Genomic DNA, 23,578 nt, shown 5'->3' with positions numbered 1-23,578 from the left:
TGCTAACTTTTTTGTGGTTTTGGAAAGAAGGAAATTAAAAATAATCAATATCTGATCTCATTTAAGTCTCACAGCACTCTGGAGCGCGTAGGTATGAGTAATCCATGTTCTACCTCCGTAGAGAGGTAAAATGACTTGTCCAAGGTCATCCATGCACATCCGTCCATTGTATCTGAGCAAATGCCAACCAAGCTCCTGGAAATCCGGAGCCATCTCTCTGCCCTCTTCTGTAGTAGGATTTTCTGAAATATAAGTGAGCAGGAAACAAAAGCTGCTTCTGAGATGTTGGAATAAAACAATCACATCTAGTGAAGTGTTTCAGTAAGCCTCTTGCTGCATACTATTGATAATTAATGATTCTTCTCTACCTGGAGTAAAAGGAATTCTATTTTTACTTAATACAGAGAATGGAAACATACTAGAGCTTAGGTGTATACCACTGTGTAAGTCAGGATTCTCCAGAAAAACAGAACCAATAGAACATATGTACATATATAAGGAGATTTATTATAAGGAACTGGCTCACACAGTCATGGAGGCTGACAAGTCTCAAGATCTGCAGGGTGAATTGTCAAGCTGGAGACTCAGGACAGCCAATTAGGTAGCTCTAGTCTGAGTCGGATGGCCTGAGAACCAGGAGAGTAGATGTGGAGTCAACATCACCACCAAAGGATGTAAAAGGGAAGCTTTCCCATGCCATCACCTTCCAGGGCCCAAGAATAGTCTCCATAGGGATAGCAAATGTATTTCAACCCAAGTGGCCTCTCTAATGAATTGGTAACTGTTACCCAGGACTCTGAATTCATTCACACATGCAACAAATATTTGTTGAGCACCTACTGTGTGCTAGACACTGTTCTAGGCTCTAATAAGAAAGCACAAACAGAAAGGACTCAAATCCCTTCCTCATAGAGCACATATATGGGTGGATGACAAACAATAAACAAGATAAACAAGTGAAATATACCATTTATTAGAAAGTGACAGGTGCACGGGAGAAAGACAATAAAGCAGGAAATGTGGACCAATATCCCCCAAAAGTGTTCTCCTCAAAGGCAAGAGTGGGGCAGGTGGGCAAGTTCCTTCAGTGAACAATAAATTTCTGAAGAAATGAGTGTTCTGGCAGGATGCCTTTGGAAGTACCCTTCCAATCGTCCTTATATTTGACAGATGGAGAAACCGAGGCCCAAGCACATCCTCTAAGGACATTTTGAATACTTAAAATTCTTTGATTTGGACTTGCTTAAGGTCATCCAGCAAAGAAGTATCAGGATCAGAATTAGCACCCAGTTTTCTGCCTCCCATGCAGATGGAAGGGAGAAAGTGAAAAATCCTGCAGGACCGAATATGGGTGTTGGCAGGCCAGCCACAATTTTCTAAAGCTCTCTTTTGCCTGTGTCTCTAGTTGACACGGAAGCAAACTGAATAGCTAAATGCAGGGCTTTCTGAGATGCTGAGAGGCAAATTGGCCAGAACCTCATGCAACTGTGCAAAACAGAGGCATTGTTTCCGTCGGGCTGCATGGACGGCTCACTTTGGTAGATAGTGCACTCTTGCTCTTTCTCAGGCAGGCACTGCGCAAGGCACGAAGGATACAGTGAAAAATAAAGTACTGATCCCATCCTCGAGGAGCCTGCAGTCTCGTGAGGAAGACAGACAGGGAGGGTGCCTTGTTTGTAATCCACTATAGTGGCAGTCCTGTGACAACTGGCTAATTGGATTATACGTTTTCTGAGACTAGAGAACTCTATTTTAGGTGTCTTGTATGCCATCGAACACTGATGGCCAGAACAATAATGATGGATAAAATTAATCAGTGCTTATTGTGTGTCAGGCACTGTTCTAAGCACTTCATTGTATCGGTTCATTTAATCCTCATAACAGCACTGCGAGATAGCCACCATTATGGTTCCCATTTTCACAGGGAAGGCTACTGAGATCGCGTAATTTACCCAGAGTTCCAGAGCAAAGAAGTGCTGGCAGTGGCATCTAGACCCAGGCCATCTGGTTGTAAACTGTGTGCGCTGTGCCGTAAGATGATTTAACTGATACATATTATTTAATGTCCACAGCAACCCTGGCCTTGGGACTTTCTCCACCACTTAATTAATTAAGGACACTATTGTGTCCTTTAGTGGGGGATTAAATCTAGTTTAATCCCCAGCATGAGGTTCATGGTAATTTAAAAATTAAAAAAAAAAATAGTGTAGCTAAGTCTAGAAAATGGAGAATTTTCTGTAGGTTAGAAGGCCTGGGAGGCTTTGGAATGGAGGCAAGAGTTGGGTGTAGGTCTTAAAGAATGAGCAAAGGATGGTTGGGAAAGAGTGGTATTATTATATCCATTGTACACGTGATGAAACAGGTACAGGGACCTTAAGTAATTTGCCTGGGATCACATAGCTAGTAAGTGTAGAGCCAAGATTCTGGATATTTCATGTAAATGGCATAGTACAATTTGTGGCATTCTGTGTCTGGCTTCTTCCACTCAGTACAATGTTTTTGAGGTACATATTACATACAGCATTTATCAATATTGCGTTCCTCTCATTGCTAATAGAGTAGTATAAATTCCGTTAGATGGAGATACCACATTTTGTTTATCCATTCATCAGTTGATGGACTTTTGGATTATTTCCATTTCTTGCCTATTGTGAATCATGAAGCTGTGAACATTCATGCACAAATCTTACATATAACCTTTCATTACTAATATTTTCCCACAATCCTTTCTCTCTCTTAAAAGTTAAAAAGGATGAGTTCTGGAGCCACATAACATGGGTTGGAACGCTGACTCCGACACGTGCCAGCTGCGTGGCTGAGAAAATCAAGTAAACTTTCTGAACTTTGTTTTTTTCATCTGTAAAATGAAAATAATAATAGTAGGTACCTGGTAACGTTCAAAAGTCTGCAACAGATAACGCAGTGTTTGGTTGATAATGAAACACACAATAAACGTGTGCCAGGTAAGCAACGGGAAGACAAAGAGTAACCCCAAGAAATGATGTCTCCACCATGGAGTTTAGAGTCTAATTGCAGAGACTTGAAAATTTAGTAACTGGACATAATGTAAAATAAAATAAAATAAAAATACAGTACTACAGAAGTAGTCAGCATGAGGTTCATGGTAATTTAAAAATTAAAAAAAAAATAGTGTATCTCAGTCTAGAAAATGGAGACTTTTCTGTAGGTTAGAAGGCCTGAGAGGCTTCGGGATGGAGGCAAGATTGGGTGTAGGTCTTAAAGAATGAGCAAAGGATGGTTGGGAACGAGTGGGAGAATGTGGGGTGAGAAGAATATTGCAAGGGGAGAGATGGAGGGGATAAAGGGAAAAGTTCGTCAGGCTGCGACGACGTCCAGTAAGGGGTAGGTGATGAGCAGACAAGTGTGCTGGGATCTGCCCACTTCGTGCGCTGGGGCTTTCAGACCACGATGAGAAGTGACCACAGTGTATGCGAGCTCCTGTTTCCCCAGCTCTCCAGCAACATGTGGTAGCGTTCAATTTTCTGAATTTTTGACAATCACATGGCTGTACGATGGCTTAAATTTAATTTACCTTTTCTTGACTACAAGTGACATCGAACACTTTTTCATCGCTTTATTGACTGTTTTCTGGGAATGGTACTTTCACATCCTTGCTCTTTTCCATTTTATTGATTTTTGATTTGTAACAGTTGATTATATATTCCGGTTACTAATCCTTTCCCAGCTTGTCATTTGTGTTGTGGCATTGTTTATAATGTCTCTCGTCATATGAAATGTTTCTATTTTGATGGATTTAAATGGATTGCTTGTGTCTCGTATGATTTGTCCTTTTAGCGTTTGTTTACAAAATTTTCCCCCATTCTGCGGTCATACAAAATATTCTATCTTTTCTTTGAATAGTTTGAAATTTTGTTTTTCTTCATTTGTGTGTTTAATGCATCTGGAATTTATGTTTGGTCATGTGAGGTAGAATCGAATTTATTTATTTTTTCTATGTGAAAAGCCATTTGTCCCGACACTACTTATCAAATAGTCCACCCTGTCCCTATTCCCTGGCAAGGCTGTCTCTATCATCTACTCAGTGCCCACGTGTGCTTCTGTCTGTGTTTCTGCCCTCCACTCTGCTTGTCCATCTTGCTCTCTTCATTTTGCGTTATAACATAAGAATGCCTTTGTGTTATTATAAACCATGGGTAAACAATACCTCTAAAGCTTCCTATTTTCTTTCTAGTGGACATATCATGGTTTCTTGAATCAACCCTCTCTTGTAGGGCAGCACATTGTTCCTAGTTTTTTTTATTTTTTGCTATTATGCTTGTTCCTTTGGTGAATATTTTTGTATATAAAACATTTACGTATTTTTGGATTATGTCCTTTGGATGGATTCCCAGAAATAGAATTACTGAGTCAAAGGGCATGAATATTTCTAATGCTTTTAATTCGCGGCATATATTTATTTTAAAAACTAAAGTGAATAAAGATTCTGGTAAGTTCCTGGTACTCTATTGTGTAGTTACAGTCAACTGGGCTGTGACAAGTCTGAATCAGGGATTGGCTGCCCTGGGGAAGTTCAAGAGAGAGATTAATGTGGTCCCCTTGATAGATTTATCTTTTCTTTTTTCTTATTTGCTTAATACATTTTTTGTATATTTATTTATTCAGGCAGAAATTTATTAAGCACCTATTATGTGCCAGGCTCCACAGTAAAGCAGGCAGCAAGATCCTGTGCTCCTGATGAACTTATGTTTTCTAGTAGGTAGGAAGACGATAAACAAATAAAATCAAATAATATGTATTTCCCAGAGGAAAAACATAGACCGTTATGATAGCAAGTTGGCTCCTATGGATTGGATGGTCACAAGTGACATGGAAGCTGAGATTTGAATGACAAGGAAGAGAAAGCCATGCCAAGTAGAGGAAAGGCATCCATGTGCTGGTGGAATAGCTGGTACAAAGGACCCTATGGTGGAGCAGAGTGTGTTCCTGGGGCAGAAGGAAAGTGTCTGTGGCAAGATCCCAGATCTGGGAGCTGTGCTGAGAGTGAAGTGAACTGAAGCCAAACAGGAAGACCAAGTCCTGACCACGCAGGGCAGTGTGCTCCACAGCGATAAGCAGCAACAGGGATCCGCAGGAGGGTAATATGGAATGATCCAATCTAGTGGGTATTGTTCAAAGATCACGCAGGCTTCTCTGCAGAACACAAGTTACAAGGGAACAGAGGTGTGGGCAGAGAGAAGGATTAGGAAGCAGTCACTGTTGTCCAGGCTGGAGTTACTGGAGACCTAGACAAGGGGTGATGGTAGAGGGAGAGAAATGTGAGTGGGTTCCATTATACGTTGGAAGTAGTTGCGTGGAAATTGCTGATGGATTGGAAGTGTGGGCTTAGGAAAAGAGGAGAATCAAGAATATGTCCTAAGAGGTTGGTCTAAGGAACTGGGAAACTGAAATTACATTATTAAGATGGAAAAGAGCGGGGAGAACTGGCTTGGGGTAGGGTGGAATTGAGTGTGGGTCTGGCTTTGGCCAGGTTCAGTCTGAGATGCCTCCTTGATTAACAAGTAGTGAAGTCGGTGAGGCAGCTGGAGCCGCAGTTCTGGAGTCCCAGGGAGAAGCTGGGAGCCGTGACACAGACTCGGGTGTCTTTGGCGTACGAGAGAGAATCCAAGTCCCCTGGTAAACAGATGTGTAATCAGAGAAGAGAATGGAAGCCTTCGACCATCGTCAAGATAAACCTATTCCTTTACTCTGAATTTTGAGAATATGCCGGGATTTTTATATTTATCTTTGTGAACAAAAACCTTTTTTCATTTTTCCCAAGTAGGAAGAAGGAAAAACTAGAATTTTGTTTTCTAGTGGCTCCCTAATGTCTTGGTCCTGGCACAGTGTTCCAACTTTTACTGGTGACTCTAAAAATTATTCCTGTCACTTGATTCAGATGCAATTGGGCAGGTCACGAAAACAAGCTTTTGCATCTTGCAAGCTTTTCCAGAAATGTTCTCTCTTCTACTCTGTTTATGTTGGAACAGAAAATTCATGCCTGATTTTATGGTGAGCTTTTCTCAAGATATACGAGGTGCTGCCTCATCACATTATCCTGCATCTGAAGACCTCTCCCACCTAGATGGTGTGATGTAATAAGAGGGATGGTGCTCACCACCACAGACCTGTCACTGACGAGACCTGTGCTTCTAGAGTAATGCTTCACTACGTCATTTTAAAAGTGGGTTTGCGTAGGGTCCCCCGTATATTATTTTTGATATGTTAGAGTGCGCGTTCCCATGTTGGAGTATAAAATAGGAAATTTAATAAGGAAGAAAATGCTCTTCCTCCTTCACACCAGAATAATGTAGATTAGAATAGACAGTGAAGTTTTGTGGATAAACATTCAGGAATCAAAATATTCAGGAATCAAACTCCACTGTTGCCTCTTAGTCTGTGACCTTCGGTACATTTCTTGATCTCCTGGGGCCTCAGTTTCCCCATTTAAATTGAGCCAATAAAAGTACCAACTTGATAGGAATACTGTGAGGACTACAAAGCAGTTCATTGTAAAACTCTTAGCTCTTTTATGGATTCACTCATTAAATATTTAACATCCCTGGTTAACAGACATGTAAACAGAAAAGAGAGAGGAAGTGTTCAACCATCATGAAAATAAAACTATTGTTTTTCTTCAGGGTTTTGGGAATATGCTGGTTTTAGTTAAACAAATATTTGTTTGTGAAATTAAATAATTTAAATGATCAAATAATTGAGTACTCATTTGTTGCATGCCTGCCAGGTGTTAGGTGCTGTGTATGCAAATACCAAAGGCATGGGTATAGATCCTGTCCTCATGAAGCTGATAGGAATCCAGACTTATTATGTGATTATCGTTGTGATAAATCCAGTGGTGAAAAGCTCAGTTTGGGGCAAATAAACATGTATACATTTTAGTCATTATTTTTAGATTATCATAAATAATATCTCTCTTTTGAATCTTCACAATTAATTAATAACGTAGTAGGTCAAGGATGTAGACTGAAATACATGAATTGCCCAGGTATTTGAGGGAAAAGACACTGATGCATCCTTTGCTGAAGAGCCACATCTGCCGGATGCCAAGTCTTGTCTTTCTGCCTGTTTTAATACACTGCTTTCCCAAGGCAGCATCCTCTTGCACTGGCCAGTGAAATATAGCAACCACTTTCTAAAAGGGGAGACTTGAATTATGAGTGAGACCCTGAGATGTTCTATCAAGACGCAGAATTTACTATCTTGGTAACACGCCGTTTTAGAATTTCTCTGTTAAAATGATAACTAACATTTACTGTTAAATAAAATGCAGTTGAGCCAAGAATGAACAAAATCAGAGCTGAGAACGAGAGAAGAAAAATGCAATCTCTGGGACAGGAGATTTAAAAAAATCCCACAATGATAAATAAAAAGGGGGGATTTAAAATTCTCTCCTTGCGTCCATTAGCTGATGGTGCAATTAGCAGCTGGAAAGAGCAAATGATCCTGCCTTATTGCTTTTATTTCTGTGTCTCCATGTAGAGTTCCATAGATGTGCTGGGAAGCCTTGCTTTGGGCTGTCTGTTCAGGAAGGGGAGCCCCAAACACTCCGTGCACTTAGCAGTAATTGGATGTTGAAACAACTAAGAAGATAGTAGGTGTTTTGAAAAACGTTGTTCTGAATAAAGAAACATCATGGTAGAGTGGTTACAAGAACCGAAACTCCAGAGCCAGAGTCCCTGTGTTTAAACTCTCTTTCTGCAACTTGACAGCTGTGTAGTTTTCACCAAATGTTTAACTTCTCTGTGCCTCAGTGTTCTCATCTGTAAAATGGCGTAAATAATGGGACTTATTCCATATGGTCGTTGTGAGGTTTCAAGTGGTTTATAAAGTTCAATGAGTTCAGAATAGTGGCTGGCACAGAGTAAGTGCTACATAGCTGTTGACCATTATTATTAAATACAGCTAATTCGGAATAAACCTGATTTGATGCAAAACTCCCAGGTTTGGAAAAAGGGTGGCTAGAGATTGAGGAAGCAAAAAGTCCTTTGTAGCTAGGAAAAATAAATGACTTGCACTCCCTGCAGTGTGAGGGGGCCTCTATGACAAGGACAGGCATGTGATTTGGGTTCTTCATTGTCTGCTGTCTCAATATATGGGTGAGACAGGCAAGGAAATTTAGGAAAAGCACATATGGCCAAGAGTGCTTCTGCCTCATTCTTCCTTCAGTGTCTTCTGAGAGAGGTTAGCTGACATGTGTAACATGGGAGTGACCAAAATGGTAAGATACAAATTAATAGAGCGCTGTGTGTGTGTGTACAAGAAGGTAGGGTTATAAGATGAGGTATCATTATTTTCTAGAACTACAAGATGCTGAAGAAAATGGGTGCCCTTCTCATCTTCCTGTTTTCAGACCTCTTCATACATTCTCTCCACTTTGACCTGTTTAAGTTTATTTTAATAATAATAAAAAAACACATTTTTCAAGGAATAGATGCTTTATGTATGGTTCATTCTTTGGAGGGGGTGTATGTGTGCCACGTGACAAGTGGTTGCCATGGTAATTTCTCATTATTGTTGAATTGAAAAATAATTACTCTGGCAAAAATCCCACATAACTTGTCAGTGCTTAAGTTAAAGATGCCGGGGGGCAGCCCTGGCACCAGGATCCTGTTTTTGGTGGAAAGAGACAGAGATGGGATCAGGAGAGAATCTGGGATGGAAGAAAAATGCTTTTGTGGATTTTTAAATATAATTAAGACTCTCTTCTGCTATTTGACCTGAGTGTGTCTCTCATCCTGATATATGATTTGGCTGCCAGTTGTACTTGGGCTCACCTGTGAGATGGGACAAAAGAAGCAAGGATTTTAATCACAGAAATGCATATAGGAGATTAGAGTGAAGAAGCTTCAATGGTATTTTTACCTAATTAAAATATATGAGAATTGTCGGCTCCACTCCCCCTGCTTGTGTTCAGGCTGAGTTAATTTCATCTTTATTTACCTGGGGGCTGGTCTATGCTATTGTTACTTTCCAGCTTTGGGAGAAGAATACACTTTTTACTTATTGATATTCAGTAAACACTAAATATGCACTGTTCAGATCCTAAACAACAGTGAGGATTGGGAGACCTGTCTGTTTGGAAAAGGCATGACTTTGATCAGAAGTCTTGTGGTGGGGTGTAGAGAGAGAGATCCCTCCCCTGGTCCCACAGTTTGGAGCATTTGTTCTCAGTGATTCAGTTTCATGAGTCATTTTGGAGGACTATAAAGAACCCATGCCTTCTTTTTTCTGTCAGTGTCAAGAATAATCCTCCTTTTGGTTAATGAAGCCCCTGAAATACACTTTGTCTTTAAGAGAATGATAAGCAAACTTTTTTTTATTATTATTATTTCATTATTGCATCTTCTTTGGACATTTAGATACTCATCCTTCTCCTGGCAGAGCTGGATTCTGTTTTGTAATTATGTTGATCCTGTTATCAGATCTCACTTGGAAATATATCCTTTAGAAATGCTTTTTGTTTCGTCTCCACCTATGCATCAGTCAGACCACAAGTCTTCAATCTGGAAGCACGGGGAACTCCTAATTGAAGAGCCAAAATATAGTCAAGTACATATCCTATCCCGAGGCCTGGCCACTTTAGATCTATGCCCCAGAGAAATCTTACACATATGCACAAAGGAACACTACAGAAATAACTATTGCAACATTGTTGTGATGGCAAATAATTAGAAACTGTCTAGAGATCATTAGTAGCAAAATGCTTAAATAAAATATATTACATTCATTCACTGCACTACCATGTAGCTTATACAGGGAAAGAAGAGGCCCCAATATAGAAAATGGATAGGTCTCCAAAACACAATGTTGAATGAAAAAAAAGCAGGTTTAAAGAGGGGAACATAACGCATGATATCATTTAAATAAAATATTAAAAACATAAAATAGGACTGTACATGAATGCAGTCATGTATGCATATAAATATAAAAGATGGGCTAGGAAGATTTTCATGAGACAGTTGTTGCTGGGAGTTTGGGGGAGGGGAGAGAAAAATAGAGAGGGGACCTAGGACCTTTATTTTTATTTATAATTCCTTTTAAAAAGGACAATCAGATATCGTTTTAATAATTGTTAATTCTGGATAACGGGCCCATGGGTCTTCATCATGTTATCCTCTGTTCTCTATTTTCAAAAACTGATAAAGTAAAATCTCGCTTATTTAAGTCACAATCAGTAAAGTGTATTCACTTAACCAACTTTTCACTGAAAAGGACAAGAAAAATACCCAAGCGGTGGCTCAATGGAACGGCAGTGTGGGTGTGAGATAATTTTGAAAATTTCTGCCTCAATATGAACTTCTCACATGCATGGGTGGCGCATCTGCTGATGACAAGTGAGGCATCAGTGATGTGACAGAGAGAAGTCTTAGCTTGAGCACTGTCCTTGTCCCCTAGCCACTGAGGTTAGACTCTTAGGATTCCTACAATATTAGAGAAAGAATCTCACTCACTGTGTCAGTACGGCCTCTCCATTTGTTCATTCCATTTCTCTACTCCTTTATTGGGTTATCTGTAAGTGGGAGCTCTGTTGAGGATGGAGGGATGCCCAATGCCCAGTCCCTATCCTTAAATATCTCACAGTCTACTATAGAATTACAAGGTGGTGATTCCATTATAATCTGATCCATGTTCTAATGGGGTTATAGTTGTTAAGCTTTCCTGGCACAGGAGACAGTGAAAAAGGAGTTCAAGGACTGGCCCTTGGCATTTACTGGATATTCCAGGCCAAAAAAACAACATATGCAAAGACGGGGAGGCAGGAATGGTTCACTGGGAACCCTTGGTTCAGAAGGTAAATTGCCGAGGTTCCTTGGCTGCACACAGGCAGACTCCTGACTATGCTGGCCCCTTTTTAGTATAAGAATGGCTTTTCCCTGGATAGAGTGCTTTTACGATATGTATACCGAGTGTTCTATCTATGATATCTGCCGGTAACTGACGTGCATGCTCACCCCACACACCTGGGAATAAGACCTCAGGCACTTAGTTTGTTTTTAAGGTCATTTACCATAACCTTTACTACTTCCCACAAGGTTGATCTTGACCTACTGGTCATTCTCAAGGCACTTCCTAGTTAATCTCCGAGTTAGTCTGCCTTGAGGGGATTGCCTGCATGGGGTGAGAGTGGTCGGCTGCGCCCTACTTCCTCTGCAGACTTTAGGGAAAACCAGGCTTGATGAGCTTCTCTTCGGAATCCTTGCTTCAAAACTGCCTCGGAAATCTTGCTCATGGAGCCTCCTACTGGTCAACTTGCTGAACTTGGCTATGTCGCCTGCTCCGAAGGGAGAACTGGGAATTTCGTGGTTCTTCCATTTCTCCGATGGCGGAGGTGCTAGGTTTACAACCGAGAGGAGATAGATAGAATTGCAGAATCTTAACTGCTCTGTTTTTTTTTATATTTCCTTGGCCCCTTTCTCTTCCTCACATGTGGCCAAGTAGAGCACTTGTAGCTTTTGTCTGCAAGCTCATACCATTCTAGATGCCTACAACTAGGAGTTGAATCATAGAGGGACTGATTTTTTATCGTCGTCCACAACGCGTCAGGTAGATGTGTGGCTAAGAATGCGCTCCTACCAGGCAGGAGTGTTAGATGCGCTGCCGGGAGATTTCTCGTTTGGTTCAGCAGAGGTCTTTGTAGCTGCAGTTCAGCCACTGCCTGGACTCCCAGCCTTGTTGTTATGCAAATTTCTTCCACAAAATTGCTTAACTGATCCCAGGAACTAAGCCAGGAAATAGAAGGAAGAGGTGTTCAAAGAGAAAGTTTATATTCAGGAAAAGCACGTGAAGGTGGGGGAAAGGGCGCAAAATCTGAAAAAGCTGGCGGAGATCTGCTCAGACAGAATTTCCTCCAGCCAATGCCGGCCTCTTCTACTCTTGTGAACCCTTTTCATCTTCAACTTAAGGTGGAAGATCACTTTTTAAGCAGAATTATTTGGAAAAAACCATTCATCAGTTCTAACAATTCATCAGTTCTAACAAACGTACCACGCTGATAGGGGATGTTGGTAATGGGGGACCATGCTATGCGTGTGTGGGGGCAGAGGGTACGTGGGAAATCTCTGTACCTTCCTCTTAATTTTGCTGTAAACCTAAAACTGCTCTAGCAAAATAAAATCTATTTTGAAAATGGACTGGAGTTAGGCAGACTTGCACATGAACTTGAAATTGACCGCTTTCCAGCTGTCTGATCTTTACGGAGTAGTTTAACTTTTTTGAAACTCAGATTCTCTATTTATAAATATTTTGAGGGTCAAATGAGACTAATGAATAATAATAGCTGCCATTTATTGAACAGCTACTATGTGCTAGGCAGTTACTCCTTAGCCCTCACGTGAGCTAATAGATACAAGGAAATTAGGAGACTTAACTAAGGTCATCCAGCTATGAAGAGGCAGAATTCATATGTTGAAGTCAATGTAACACAGAGCTTAAGGATATAAATTCTGTATAAGGCTGCCTGTTCTGCTCCTTGGCAGTAATTAGAGCAGGTGTGAATATAAGGTGGTTCAATTCATGTAAGGCACTTAGAAAATATTGGGTTATGGGAACTACTATTAACCAGCAGCCCCCTAACCGTGTGTTCTTTCCATAATCTGCTTCCTTCACATACAGCCAACACAAGACTGGCCTATGCTTGACAGTTAGCAAGTTTTTCTTAAAGGTCTAGTCCTTTTATTCCCTTTCCTACATAAACATTTGTCCTTTCATAACTAAAAACTAATTCAAAAGCTTTATATACATGTGCTGGGGGGGGGCAGTTGGCAATTATAATTTAAAAATATATCAAAAAACTTTTATGACAGTTTAAAAATATCAGCCAAGAGACAAAGTAGGGTCAACAATCAAAATCTCTTGAAAACTTTGCAGTGACTTTCTTGAGTTGGGTTTGTGTTGGTACACTAAGGAATTTCATTCCTTCATTCATTCTATCAGCCAAAAATACTTTTTTATGTACCTATTACGTGTCTAGCACTGTGAATTACATTTTACAGTTTTATTTTTGTAATGTTCTTCCAAGAGTTGTGATCAAAGCCGACTGGTTTTTTGTATACGTAGTTACCTGATGCGACATTCTCCCACCAAACCTGTCCATACCTTTCCTGAGACAGTGACTCATCTCATGTTCCGTTGCAGTGACTTTGAATAAAGGGCATCTCCCCTTCTGGGATCAGGACGCCTCTCTCAGCCTCTGCCCACGTTCACCTGTCCAGGGCTGCGGCACCTCTGTGGCTGTTCATAGACAGTTCTCACACTTCTTTAGCCTGAGTGCTTTCTTTTCCCCCAGAGACTTCAGCTCAGCCTGGGTTCTCCCCGGGCTTTTTCCTTTCACTGCTCCGTCTTCTGGCAGCAGTGCCAGAAACCAGGAGTTAGATTACAGGAAAATGGAGATGGAGCCCCTGAGCTGGTCACTGGGCCAGTGAACAGTTAACAGGGCAACAGAGCGCTGATCAGTTTCCGTTCAGAGTTTTAAGTGTGTTGTCGCCAAGTGCTGTCGCCAGGTCAATGGGCTACAAACAGTTGAAGTGATACGGAAGTACGCTTGACTGATAGACGGGCTGTTTTATAAACTTCGTTTTTGATGCAGTTCTTTAGAACACGGAATGTCTCCTCCCTTAGAAACGATATTAAAGATTGTAGATAGAGGCAGGAGGAAGGCATTTAATTGATCTTCACTGTGTTCTGGGCACTCTCCTGGGCACTTGATACCCACTAACTTATTTAATCCTCACATCGCCCTTGCAAGATGGTTATTATTATTGTTGTTGTTGAATCTACTATGCAAGATAGTTATTACTGTTATTATTATCTTTAGTTTTCAAGTAAGGAAACAGGCTCAGGGAGGTAATATAAGTTGTCCAAGTTCACACAGCTGGGAAGGGGCGGTGTTGGGTGGAGCCGAGGTCTGAGGGTTGCCCACAGGAGCGACTCCTGCCTTGACATAATACCGCCTGCTGTACTGCGCAGAGCCGGGTGTCCTCCTGGGGGGAGTCCTGGCAGCGGGGCAGTACAGGAAAGCAAGGAGCTGGAAGGAGAAACCAACTGGAGACAAAATATTCCCTTTTGGATCTCCCTCCCTTCTTTCTGAATCCTGACCCCTGCCTTCCCAAAGATTGCCAGAGAAATGAGTCAGGTGGAGGCTGGGGCAGGTCTCAGATGTCCCATGGTCTGAGTTTAAATCCCAGCTCCACCGTTTATTGGCTGAGCGTACTGGGACAAGTTACATTTATCGCCTAAGCTTCCACTTCTGCAGTTGTAAAGTTGGGATAATAATATGAGCAGCTTCCTTCATTCACTGAACAACTTTTACGGAGTAACCCCTGGGCTCGACCGTTCTGGGGCCTGGGAGAAGAACAGTGAGCCCGACAGACCTTCTGCTCGTGAGAAAATTATATTGTACTGGAGAGAAAGAAAAAAAAACCAAGAACCCGGGAGGCAGTGAGGAATAAATGGGAAAATACACATAAAGTACAGCCAGCCCTCCGTATCCGCGGGGGATGGGAGGGTAAGCCCCGAAGATACCAACATCCTTGGATGCTCCAGTCCCTAATATAAAATGGCGTGTTATTTGCATATAACCTACACATGTTTTCCTGTATAGCTCAAATCATCTCTAGATTACTTATAATAACTAATACAGTATAACTGCTCTGTAGTTAGTTGTTATAATGTATTGTTTAGGGAATAGTGACAAGAGAAAAGTCTGTACATGTTCAGTACAGAGGCAACCATTGCAGGCCTTTCCATCCGCAGTTGATGGAGGGCCGACTGTACTTAGAGTAGTGCTCGGCATGTGGTAAACACTCAATAAACGTTAGCTATTATTCTTTTTCCAACTGTGTAGCAATTTGAAGTAAAATGAACCAATATATCCAGGCTCCCAAATACGGTTTCTTTCCCTAGCTGCTTCTTCGCTTCTGAGCCCTCTGATTTTTCTAGAAGCTCTGACAGCTTCCAGGGCACCCAGGCATCGTGTGTGGTCTCAGGTATGGAGTGATGGCGCCTGCTGGTTGCTCACTTGGCTGTCTCCTGCTAACTGGTTTTGAGCCTTTGAGAGTGGGGATGAATCTCTCATCAGCTGTGTGTTCCAAGGACCTGTACATAATAAGTGCTCAACAAATATTTGTTTTTGAAAGAAGGAAAAGGGGGATAGTTTGTATGTTGAGACATGAAGTGGCCTTGGTGGTTATATTTACTGTATTTTACTAAGAAAAGTGTTGGCTTTTGGTGTGGTGATTGGCAAGAGGCCATAGAAAAAGAGACAAAAAAATTCATTTGTCTGAGCTTCTTTTCTGAAAAGGGGATGACATCAATCTTCAGTGGCCCCTTAATTATTCTTGCCAAGACTGAAGGCTTGTTCCTGAGGCCTGCCAGTGACAACAACTTCATGTTGTCATAAGCAGAACAACTTAATGGGAAGAAGAAAGCCTTGTGATATCTCCGGCAGGGACTCAGTGGTGGGGGCCACGGAGTGGGGAGCAGCAGGCCCTTCTGTCCCCCTCCCCCATCTGACAGGCAGCTGTGAAACGTCTTGTACTGAAATCTGGCACTAACCAACAATTCTCCGGAAAAAGACTGTCGCTAAAGAATGTGGGGGTAGATCGGGCAATATACGGAGCATGAGGCCCCGGTCTGATTCCCCCTTTTAAATGCAACACTCTGCATAACCTTCCTAATTCACTGTTAGAGGAGACCCCTCCTCCTGCGCCCTTGAAGATTAGCAATGATTTTAACCTCCTTAAACCAGGCCCATTTCGAAGTGTTTTCTGGATGAGCAAGGGAAACACAACCCAAGACAAACAAATAGAGTTTTTGTGGATGGTTTGCATCCTGCTGAACTGATCTATTTTTAATAATCATCTTAACAACTAGCAGAGATTGCCTATAATCTTAAAACAATCCTTGAGAACAATCCATATGCATGTGATGGTGGCTTGTGCATAAAATCATCTATCTCTATATATCCAAGTAGCAATACCTGTATCCCTTATAGGGATATTTGTATAAAGTAAGGCTATGAGCCACACACACCCCTTTTTGAATAAATTATCTTTTAAAAGTTGTTCTCCCCGTAACCTAGTTGTAATATTGTGGTTGCTGTTTGTAAAATAGGACTTTTAAAAGAGCAAAGAGAAAGAGAGAGAAAAAAATTGAATGTATTTTATATTAAACACAAATCTTTTTGTTAAAAAATGTCACATTGTGTTCCATAGCATGTGTATTAAATCTCCCCAAATGTGGCCTCGAGAATTAATTTTCACTCGGTTTGCATTAACTCGTTTATCGAGTTGGAATTCGGGCCCCATTAGAGGCAATTAATTTGAAGTGACCACACACCCGCCCACCCCCCTTCTAGAACACCCACACACATATACTATGTACCCAGCAAGCGGTGACTGGGTTTTTCTGTCTTGTTCCTTTTCTTTTCCTCTTTGAGATATTTTCCGCTCTCGCCTGTTAAATAAATGATCTGTCTCTTTGCAGGATAGTGACAACCTCTGGTGGGACGCGTTTGCCACCGAGTTTTTTGAAGATGACGCCACGTTAACCCTTTCATTTTGTTTGGAAGATGGACCAAAGCGATACAGTAAGAAAGAAGTTTGTTTTTCTAATATTCCCTCTTTTTGTGCCTCTCAGCAAACCACAGGGGTCTTCAGAGAATAGCACGGTGCTGACAGCCTGACACTAGTACCTCCAGTCCTGCTGATGTTCTTGCTTCCCATCAAGGCCCTGTCACCGGGCAGCAGCCTTAGTCAGCTGTGAGAGATTTCCTTCGAGGCTTAGAATGTTTGGGCACTTGCTTGAGTAGAGAGCAAGGCAAATAGGAACCAAGTCACCCAATGATAAGTGGGAGCTGAATCGTGGGGAGTTTCCATCCATCTCTTCCCTGTAGCCCTCCTTTATCCTTGACAGCTCACACGTCACACCCAATGTTCTGCTTCCGAAGGTTCCTTTAAAAAAAATTCCTCAGTCACTATATCAGCCACATCCTTCTAATTCTCTCTTATCAATTATCTCAGGTATTTATTTGACAAGTGCTATCTTTTCTTGGGGGTGGGGGAGGCCACAGCTGCTTTGAGAGTACAGTTTTGATTCGTGTTGACAGAATTATAGTTCCTTGTCTTTCTGGTGAGTGATAACTGTGTAAAGATCCTCAAATTACAGCCCGTGGCACCTTGGGTAACAGCTGATCTGTCCTGATTAGGTTCAGCCAAGTTGTCAGAGATCAGATTCGCTAGTTGTGCTATAAGACCAAGAGGCATAGATACAATGCACAAAAGCAATCGATGTCCAGTTAGATCAGAGAGAGATGTGTTTTCAGAAAGCAGCATTGCGTGTATGAAAGTGTCTGTCGGGGGGTAAAGCATCCCAAATATCACAAAGACGGAGATGATGATGGAGCGAGCCACAGTATGAACAAGTCAATTCAGAGCTCTGGGCAATTGATAGATAATAGGGCTCTTGATAAACACAATTAAAAGGTCTGATTGTTGCTAAATGTATTTCAAAGCAACTAGGGTACAACAAGCATTTTTTTAAATTTTAGAGGACTTTAGACAACTAGGTAGTTCTTGGATGGATTGCTTGATGAATTGATTAATTATGCTAATATATGCACAGTGATTTTTGACTAGTGGCAAATTGGAGGGAGCAGGGCAATTTGGACTTGCTGCCCGATTGAAACTCATCGCCAGGAGTATCTCTTTAGATTTGTGTATTGTGGGCTTTTAAAGGCACGGGACACTTTTAATAAATATTTTGGGTGAGGGGCAGCTGGTATGTCAATGGGCCATTTTAGAGTGTCTTTATATTCAACACAGTGATTCCTGTTGCAAGCACTGGCAAGCCCACTTCATGGAGGTCCCGATGAGTTAAGTTGCTTTTCTGTGTGTGGGTGCCCCAAAGCAGCCTCATGCCCTAGAGAGGAGAACTGGGCACAGAAGCTGCTGTTTCAGAAGTCCCTGGGAGATAAATGAACTCAGCAATCCAACAATTACTCTCTCCCCAAAAGCCTGCCTGATCAATGGTGAATAATTTCAAACCAAGCAATCATCCATCCTCTGAGCCTTCTTATTTTTTTCTGAGGCATAAGCTCAGATAACTTCAAGTTATCATTGTTTTATGTTCCTGTGCTTCTTTTTGGTTTCTGCATCCATTAGGATCTGCTCAGGGAACTAGACTTACAGTTTTAAAGCCTGTATTAATAAAACAGATTCTCGATCTTCCCTCTTTCCGCCCCCGAGCCCAGCATCATTTGGAGGTGAGGCGTAATCAGTGCCTGTTTAAGATCTTATATCCATGTACAGGAGTAAATGCCTGACTATGAGCCGTTTTGCCCAGGTTTCTTTGTTTTCCGAGCCAAAATATTTCCCGAGCGGGGAAGAGAAACAAAGATGATTGACAGGCTGGAGCCGAGTCTCATCAGCTGCTTTGCTGACAGCCTGGTGGTGTGCACACGCTGCTGATGTGCGGGCGAGTGGCAGTTGATTGACAGCCCAGCACTGGGAGACAGGGAAGATGAAGCATGCTTAGAACGCCTGACGTGCACTGTTTATGCAGCGCTCCAAGCTCGGGCGCTCCACCTTAACCCGTTCGCGGTCCGGGCGTGCTGTGCCCAGCTAGGAAAGCATCTGCTGGCCCTGAGCTGGCCCAGCTCTTCTTTGATAACTCCCAGGGAGCTGAGAGCCTTGTATTTCGGGCTTTTGTCTATGTAAAACATTTCCCGAAATTGCTGTCAGTCTAGGTACCAAGAAATATTCCAGATAAGGTTTATTTAGCCCTGACTAGAAAAAACTTTTTCTTCTTCTTTCCTGTCTCTATGTTTTTGGAGGGTCCCTCTTGCTCTAAGATATCTGATCTCTAAGCTACTATAAATCCTGTAATATGTGTTACTTATTTATTTGTTGTCTGTCACCCCCTATTAGAATGTTATCTCCATGTGGACAGGGGCTTTGTTTTATTTATTGCCAAATTCTCAGATTAATACAGGAACTTGCACATAATAGGTGCTCAATAAATATGTCTTGAATGAATGATTGAATGAGTGAATGAATGCACATCTGGGGAAAAGTTTATATCAGCACACAGAATTTTGGCAAAACAATTCCTTTACTGAGATCTTTGGACTTTTTTAAATAGGAAGAACTTAATCCACAGTGCTCTGCTGGTGTTTTCAAATAATCTCTAGGATGTGGTTGGACCTACTTTAACCTGGGGGTAGCACACCCAGCAGTATCATAATTCAGGAAATAATTATGCTTTGGGAGATATATTACTCTTCCGTTCAGAAAGCTCGTCTGTATTGATTGTGTTGTTCCACCCACTCCAGTCTCCACTCTCCTGATGGGAGTGGGCCCCTCTCTCCAGGTGGGATATGATTGGCACTGCCAGATGGAGACTGCTAATGTCTTCCCAGAAGACTGGGGTGAGGTTGGTGTGGAGAGATGCCAGATGGACAAAGTTACCAGACCATGTTAGAAACTGGGCTGTGCATCCCTAAGGCCACTTGCCTGCCCTGCTTTATGGAGCATCAGGAAGGTGTTTTTATCCAGCAGCTGGAGAAGCTGGCAGTCCTAGGAGGTCGTTTTCTCCTTGGGTTAGGTGGAATCTTAAGTGGGGAAGAGGAGCAGGTGTAGGCGATTCCCTCTTTGTCAGCAGGTTGGTGGTTAAAGACACTTAAACTGAAAAGTATCTTTTCTGAAAATGGAAACTTGGTCCACAGAGCACCAGCTGGTGAATCATCAGGGCTCAGGTCAATTGACTCCAAAGTCAAAGTCAGGGCACCCTCCCTCCCCTCCTCCCACCCTATCCTTACATCCTCCCACAGCTAAGGGGAGAAAATGGATTTGTCAATTGACATATTTCCAGGAACATAAGTCACAAATAATTACTGTGTCTTATTTGACACGGAAAGCAGAGGCAGCACAGGAATGGGATCCTCAAAGCCCTCTGCACACTTACTTTGCAATTCTAAGTCCAGTGTGGTGTGTTATTTCCTTTCCTGTCTTGTACAGAAACGACTCCTTTTAGGTTGATCGCTCTCTGTTAGCTTCAAGAAGTATTGATTTTCCTGTATTCCTTTGGCAGGCAGGTAGCAGAATTGTGCCCCCACACTATTCTCTCTCCTCGTGACCGTCACAAACGCCCTTTGAGTAAAGGTACTGGTCCCCTCCTCAGGAGACTTAGGCCGTGTCCAGGTTCCCGTTGGCCATGTTCTTTGTCTATGGGAAATATGTGGTTGCCAATTCATTCAGGAAATAATTCTCAGCTGGGAGAGATGCATAGAGAAGGTTCTCCTGAGTGCCATGGCAATGGAGAGTCTGGGACACTGCACAGTGTAGGAGAAAGGGCACGAGGGTTCAATGTGAACATTCTTGGGTTTTAATCTGTGCTTGGATTGGTAAACGAAGCCTCCAGTTCCTCATCTGTAAAATGAGCATAATACTACCATCACTGGCTTATGCTGAAAATTAAATGAGATAATACAACCACAGAGCCTTGGACCATTCAAAGAACATAGTAGTCATCATTGACTATTATTATTGAGAACAGTGCACAGCTGTGGCATCACTGTACCTTGTGTGCGCTGGAGAAGCTTACTGTTTGGTGGGTGCTTATTAAGTGCTCTCAGTGTGTAGGGCTTGCTGTGGAGGCTCGCTGGGCAGCAGGGAGCCTATAGGCCCCTCTGATGGGAGGATCCTGCTGAAATGGGGCGTTGAAGAGATTACCTCCTCCCAGGCTTTCAACTGCAGAAACTCACTGTCATAGCTGGTAAGTGAGTGATGTGCAAGAGGAAGGAAGGGCCAGTGAGGATGTGTGGGCTCAGCACTTTGGGGGGCTAAAGACTCCCAACACTGCATTTTGTCTAGGTTGGCATTGCTTTGGAAATCAGGGCGGGAAATGACGTGACTACTAAAATGTCGTCTTGTTTTGGGGCACTTCCTATGGACCTACTTTTTAGCAATAGGTGTGCAGTTCAGGCAGGGGTTCTGGGTCTGATATCTGGGTTCAAACCCACCTTTGTCTTTTACAAAGTCTGTGATTTGGCATAAGCCACTTTCTAAGTGGCCTCATCTGAAAAGCGAGGGTTTACTGAGATGATGCATGTAAAGTTCTTAGCTGAGTTTCCAGCACCTTAAAAATGCTCCATAAATAGCTGTTGTTATTCGATTGAATTCCAATGAGCACACTGCAGCTTTTGGGTTGAGACCCAGGACAATTAAGATACAATTCTCATCAACCCCTTAACTACTGTTTGTAATTTGGGGGTTGGTGGGTCCACGTGATTTTCTATCACACACTTGTTATTTCATCTTGATTCCCACAATCTATCTTGAATAAGGATTTCTGGCATAACCACACATCTTCATGGTCAAATAAGATATTCTATATCCCTCTGTGGCTGCTGGGGGTACATTTCACTCTCTCAAAGAAAAAGTTGTTTTAGGACACCTCATCGCTCTCTGTTCCATTATTTTCTTCTGTTTTCCTCAGTCATCAAGTCGCCTTAAACAGTTTGAAGAACCACAAATCAGCCCCTCTGTGGAGCCATGTCTACACTTACTGCGTCTCTTTCACATTTTCTTTCTCACCTCCCTGTTTTCTGAAAGCTCTAAGAGCATTGCGATATTGACTAAGTTTTCCAGTTTTGTCTTGTAATATGTGTTTTTATGTGTTGTGTATGTGGATGCGTCCCTCTAAGGTGGAGAAATTCTATGAGCCTCAAGCAGCTTTGCTATCTCTAGTTACTATTTTTCTCCTGCTTTTTACTGTTCACCTTGTCCAGCTGTGTTTTTATTGTGCCTGCTACATAGGAATTCTGAAAGCAGTTTTCCCCTCCTTTCTCTTTCTCTCTCTCTAATATCATATTACATGATTAAAAATATATTTCTGGGAAAATCACTCCTTGAATATATGCATCGGTGTTTTGACACCACACTTAATAGCTACAGTGGCATGAATTTGGCCATTTTAAAAAGTTACATGCAAAGAGCATGCAGCACACGGGGAGAAGGGATTTACAAGGCCAGAAGCTGTGCATGTGTCTTTTCTATGAATAACACGGCTATAGAGTCCATTTGAGAACTGGAAAGGTACAGATTTGTGTGGCCAGTACTTAAAGACCCTGAGATTCCTCAAGAGACACTGGTCCTGGGGATCTTCTTACGTAAAGTAACTTTATTCCTCTGAAAATTCCTCATTCTTTTTTTAAATTTATGGAGGTAGAGATCAAAATCATGGACTTTGGATCATTTTGAATCTTTGCCCCACCATCGCTGTGTGACGTAAGGCATGTGACACAATGTTAGATGTGCTGCTTAAATTATCTTAACCTCAGTTTCTTCATATGTAACATCAAGGTGATACTAATGCCAACATCATAAGGTACTTGTGAAGATTAAATAAGATTAAATAACTTGTAACTGTAGCTTAGTGCTGCCCATGAAAAAAAAACAATAAATGCTTACTGTATAAATAAATGAAATGGATGAATGAATGACAAAGAGAATGAGTTAAACCTATGATATGCCAGTCACTTGGAGTGAAAATAGAGGATGGTTTCCATTTTTCATTCTGTCATTTAGCACACAGCAAGAAAAACTCCGGCTTTGGGCAAATCCGATCAGACCTGTTTTCTTTCTATATGGAAACTTTAGAAGTTTAATGACCAACTGGGAGAAAAACTGATATTAATGGAAGATGGTGATTTAAACAAACAAGTCCCAAACTACTACAATTTGTGACGCCTGTCCAACAGAGGGTGAGGTTTCCATCCCCTATTTTGGTCAGAGAGCAAGGAGCTGTTGAACACTTATTGAACACCAGCCACTGTGCTAGGCACCTTTGGGTTCTGTCTTGTTTACCAAGGACCAGATGAAAGGAAGTGAAGTGTGATTGCATTCAAAAATTAATCTTAGAGAAAAGAATGCATCTCCTCAGAGTAGTCCTTGATGGTTAGTTACTGGATGATTGTGGCATTTTTGCTGCATGATGACATAGATGTGTTTGTCTCAAATGACCCTGCAAAATACTTTCCTTTGCATGGAGCTGCACTAAATGGTTTCCGGATGGCTCTAGTCTCTGAAGTTATGATTTTAGTGAGTGACCGTTTTCAACAGCAGTCTTCATTAGGCTGGCAAGATTTGGAGTAAATTAAGTTAGGACTAAAGCAGACTTTCATTTGAAGTTCATTTGTTCCTTCACTTATTTGTTGATGCATTCATTCAGAACTCACTGAGTTCTTGCTATTTGCCAGAAGTCATAGTGGGGCAGACAGCTCTTGAAAGGAAGGCAGTTCATCACAAATTTTTTCATTTACTTTTGATTTCATTTTATTTAAAACTCTTACCTTAAATTAACATAATCAGCTAAGTAGCTCAAAAAGAAAAATTCTTGTGCAAAAATTCTTAATGCAAAATCTGGGACTAGTTATAAGAAAGAAAAGAGAAAGCCCACAACAGATAGATGAACTGACAGACTTCTGAAGGGGGAAAAGGAGACTGCATGTCTTCCCATTTGTGGTTTCAAATTGATGATATCA

At 41.7% G+C, this 23,578-nt stretch overlaps 1 protein-coding gene across 7 annotated transcripts in view; it reads left to right on the top strand.

The window, feature by feature from the left end:
• Positions 1-23,578, top strand: part of LDB2 (LIM domain binding 2) — a 356,991-nt gene that overhangs the window by 114,685 nt on the left and 218,728 nt on the right. For all 7 annotated transcript variants that reach the window (XM_014788889.2, XM_014788887.2, XM_014788888.2 and 4 more), the window contains exon 2: positions 16,522-16,624. In XM_014788889.2, coding sequence (XP_014644375.1) covers positions 16,522-16,624 — 103 coding nt within the window. The remainder of the gene's footprint in view (positions 1-16,521; positions 16,625-23,578) is intronic.

This window comes from Ceratotherium simum, chromosome 8, assembly GCF_057802395.1.
Source record: "Ceratotherium simum simum isolate JZ-2026a chromosome 8, ASM5780239v1, whole genome shotgun sequence".
Lineage (NCBI taxonomy): Eukaryota > Metazoa > Chordata > Mammalia > Perissodactyla > Rhinocerotidae > Ceratotherium > Ceratotherium simum.
The sequence above is the reverse complement of the archived record's forward strand: the minus strand, read 5'-3'. Positions and strand labels throughout refer to the sequence as shown.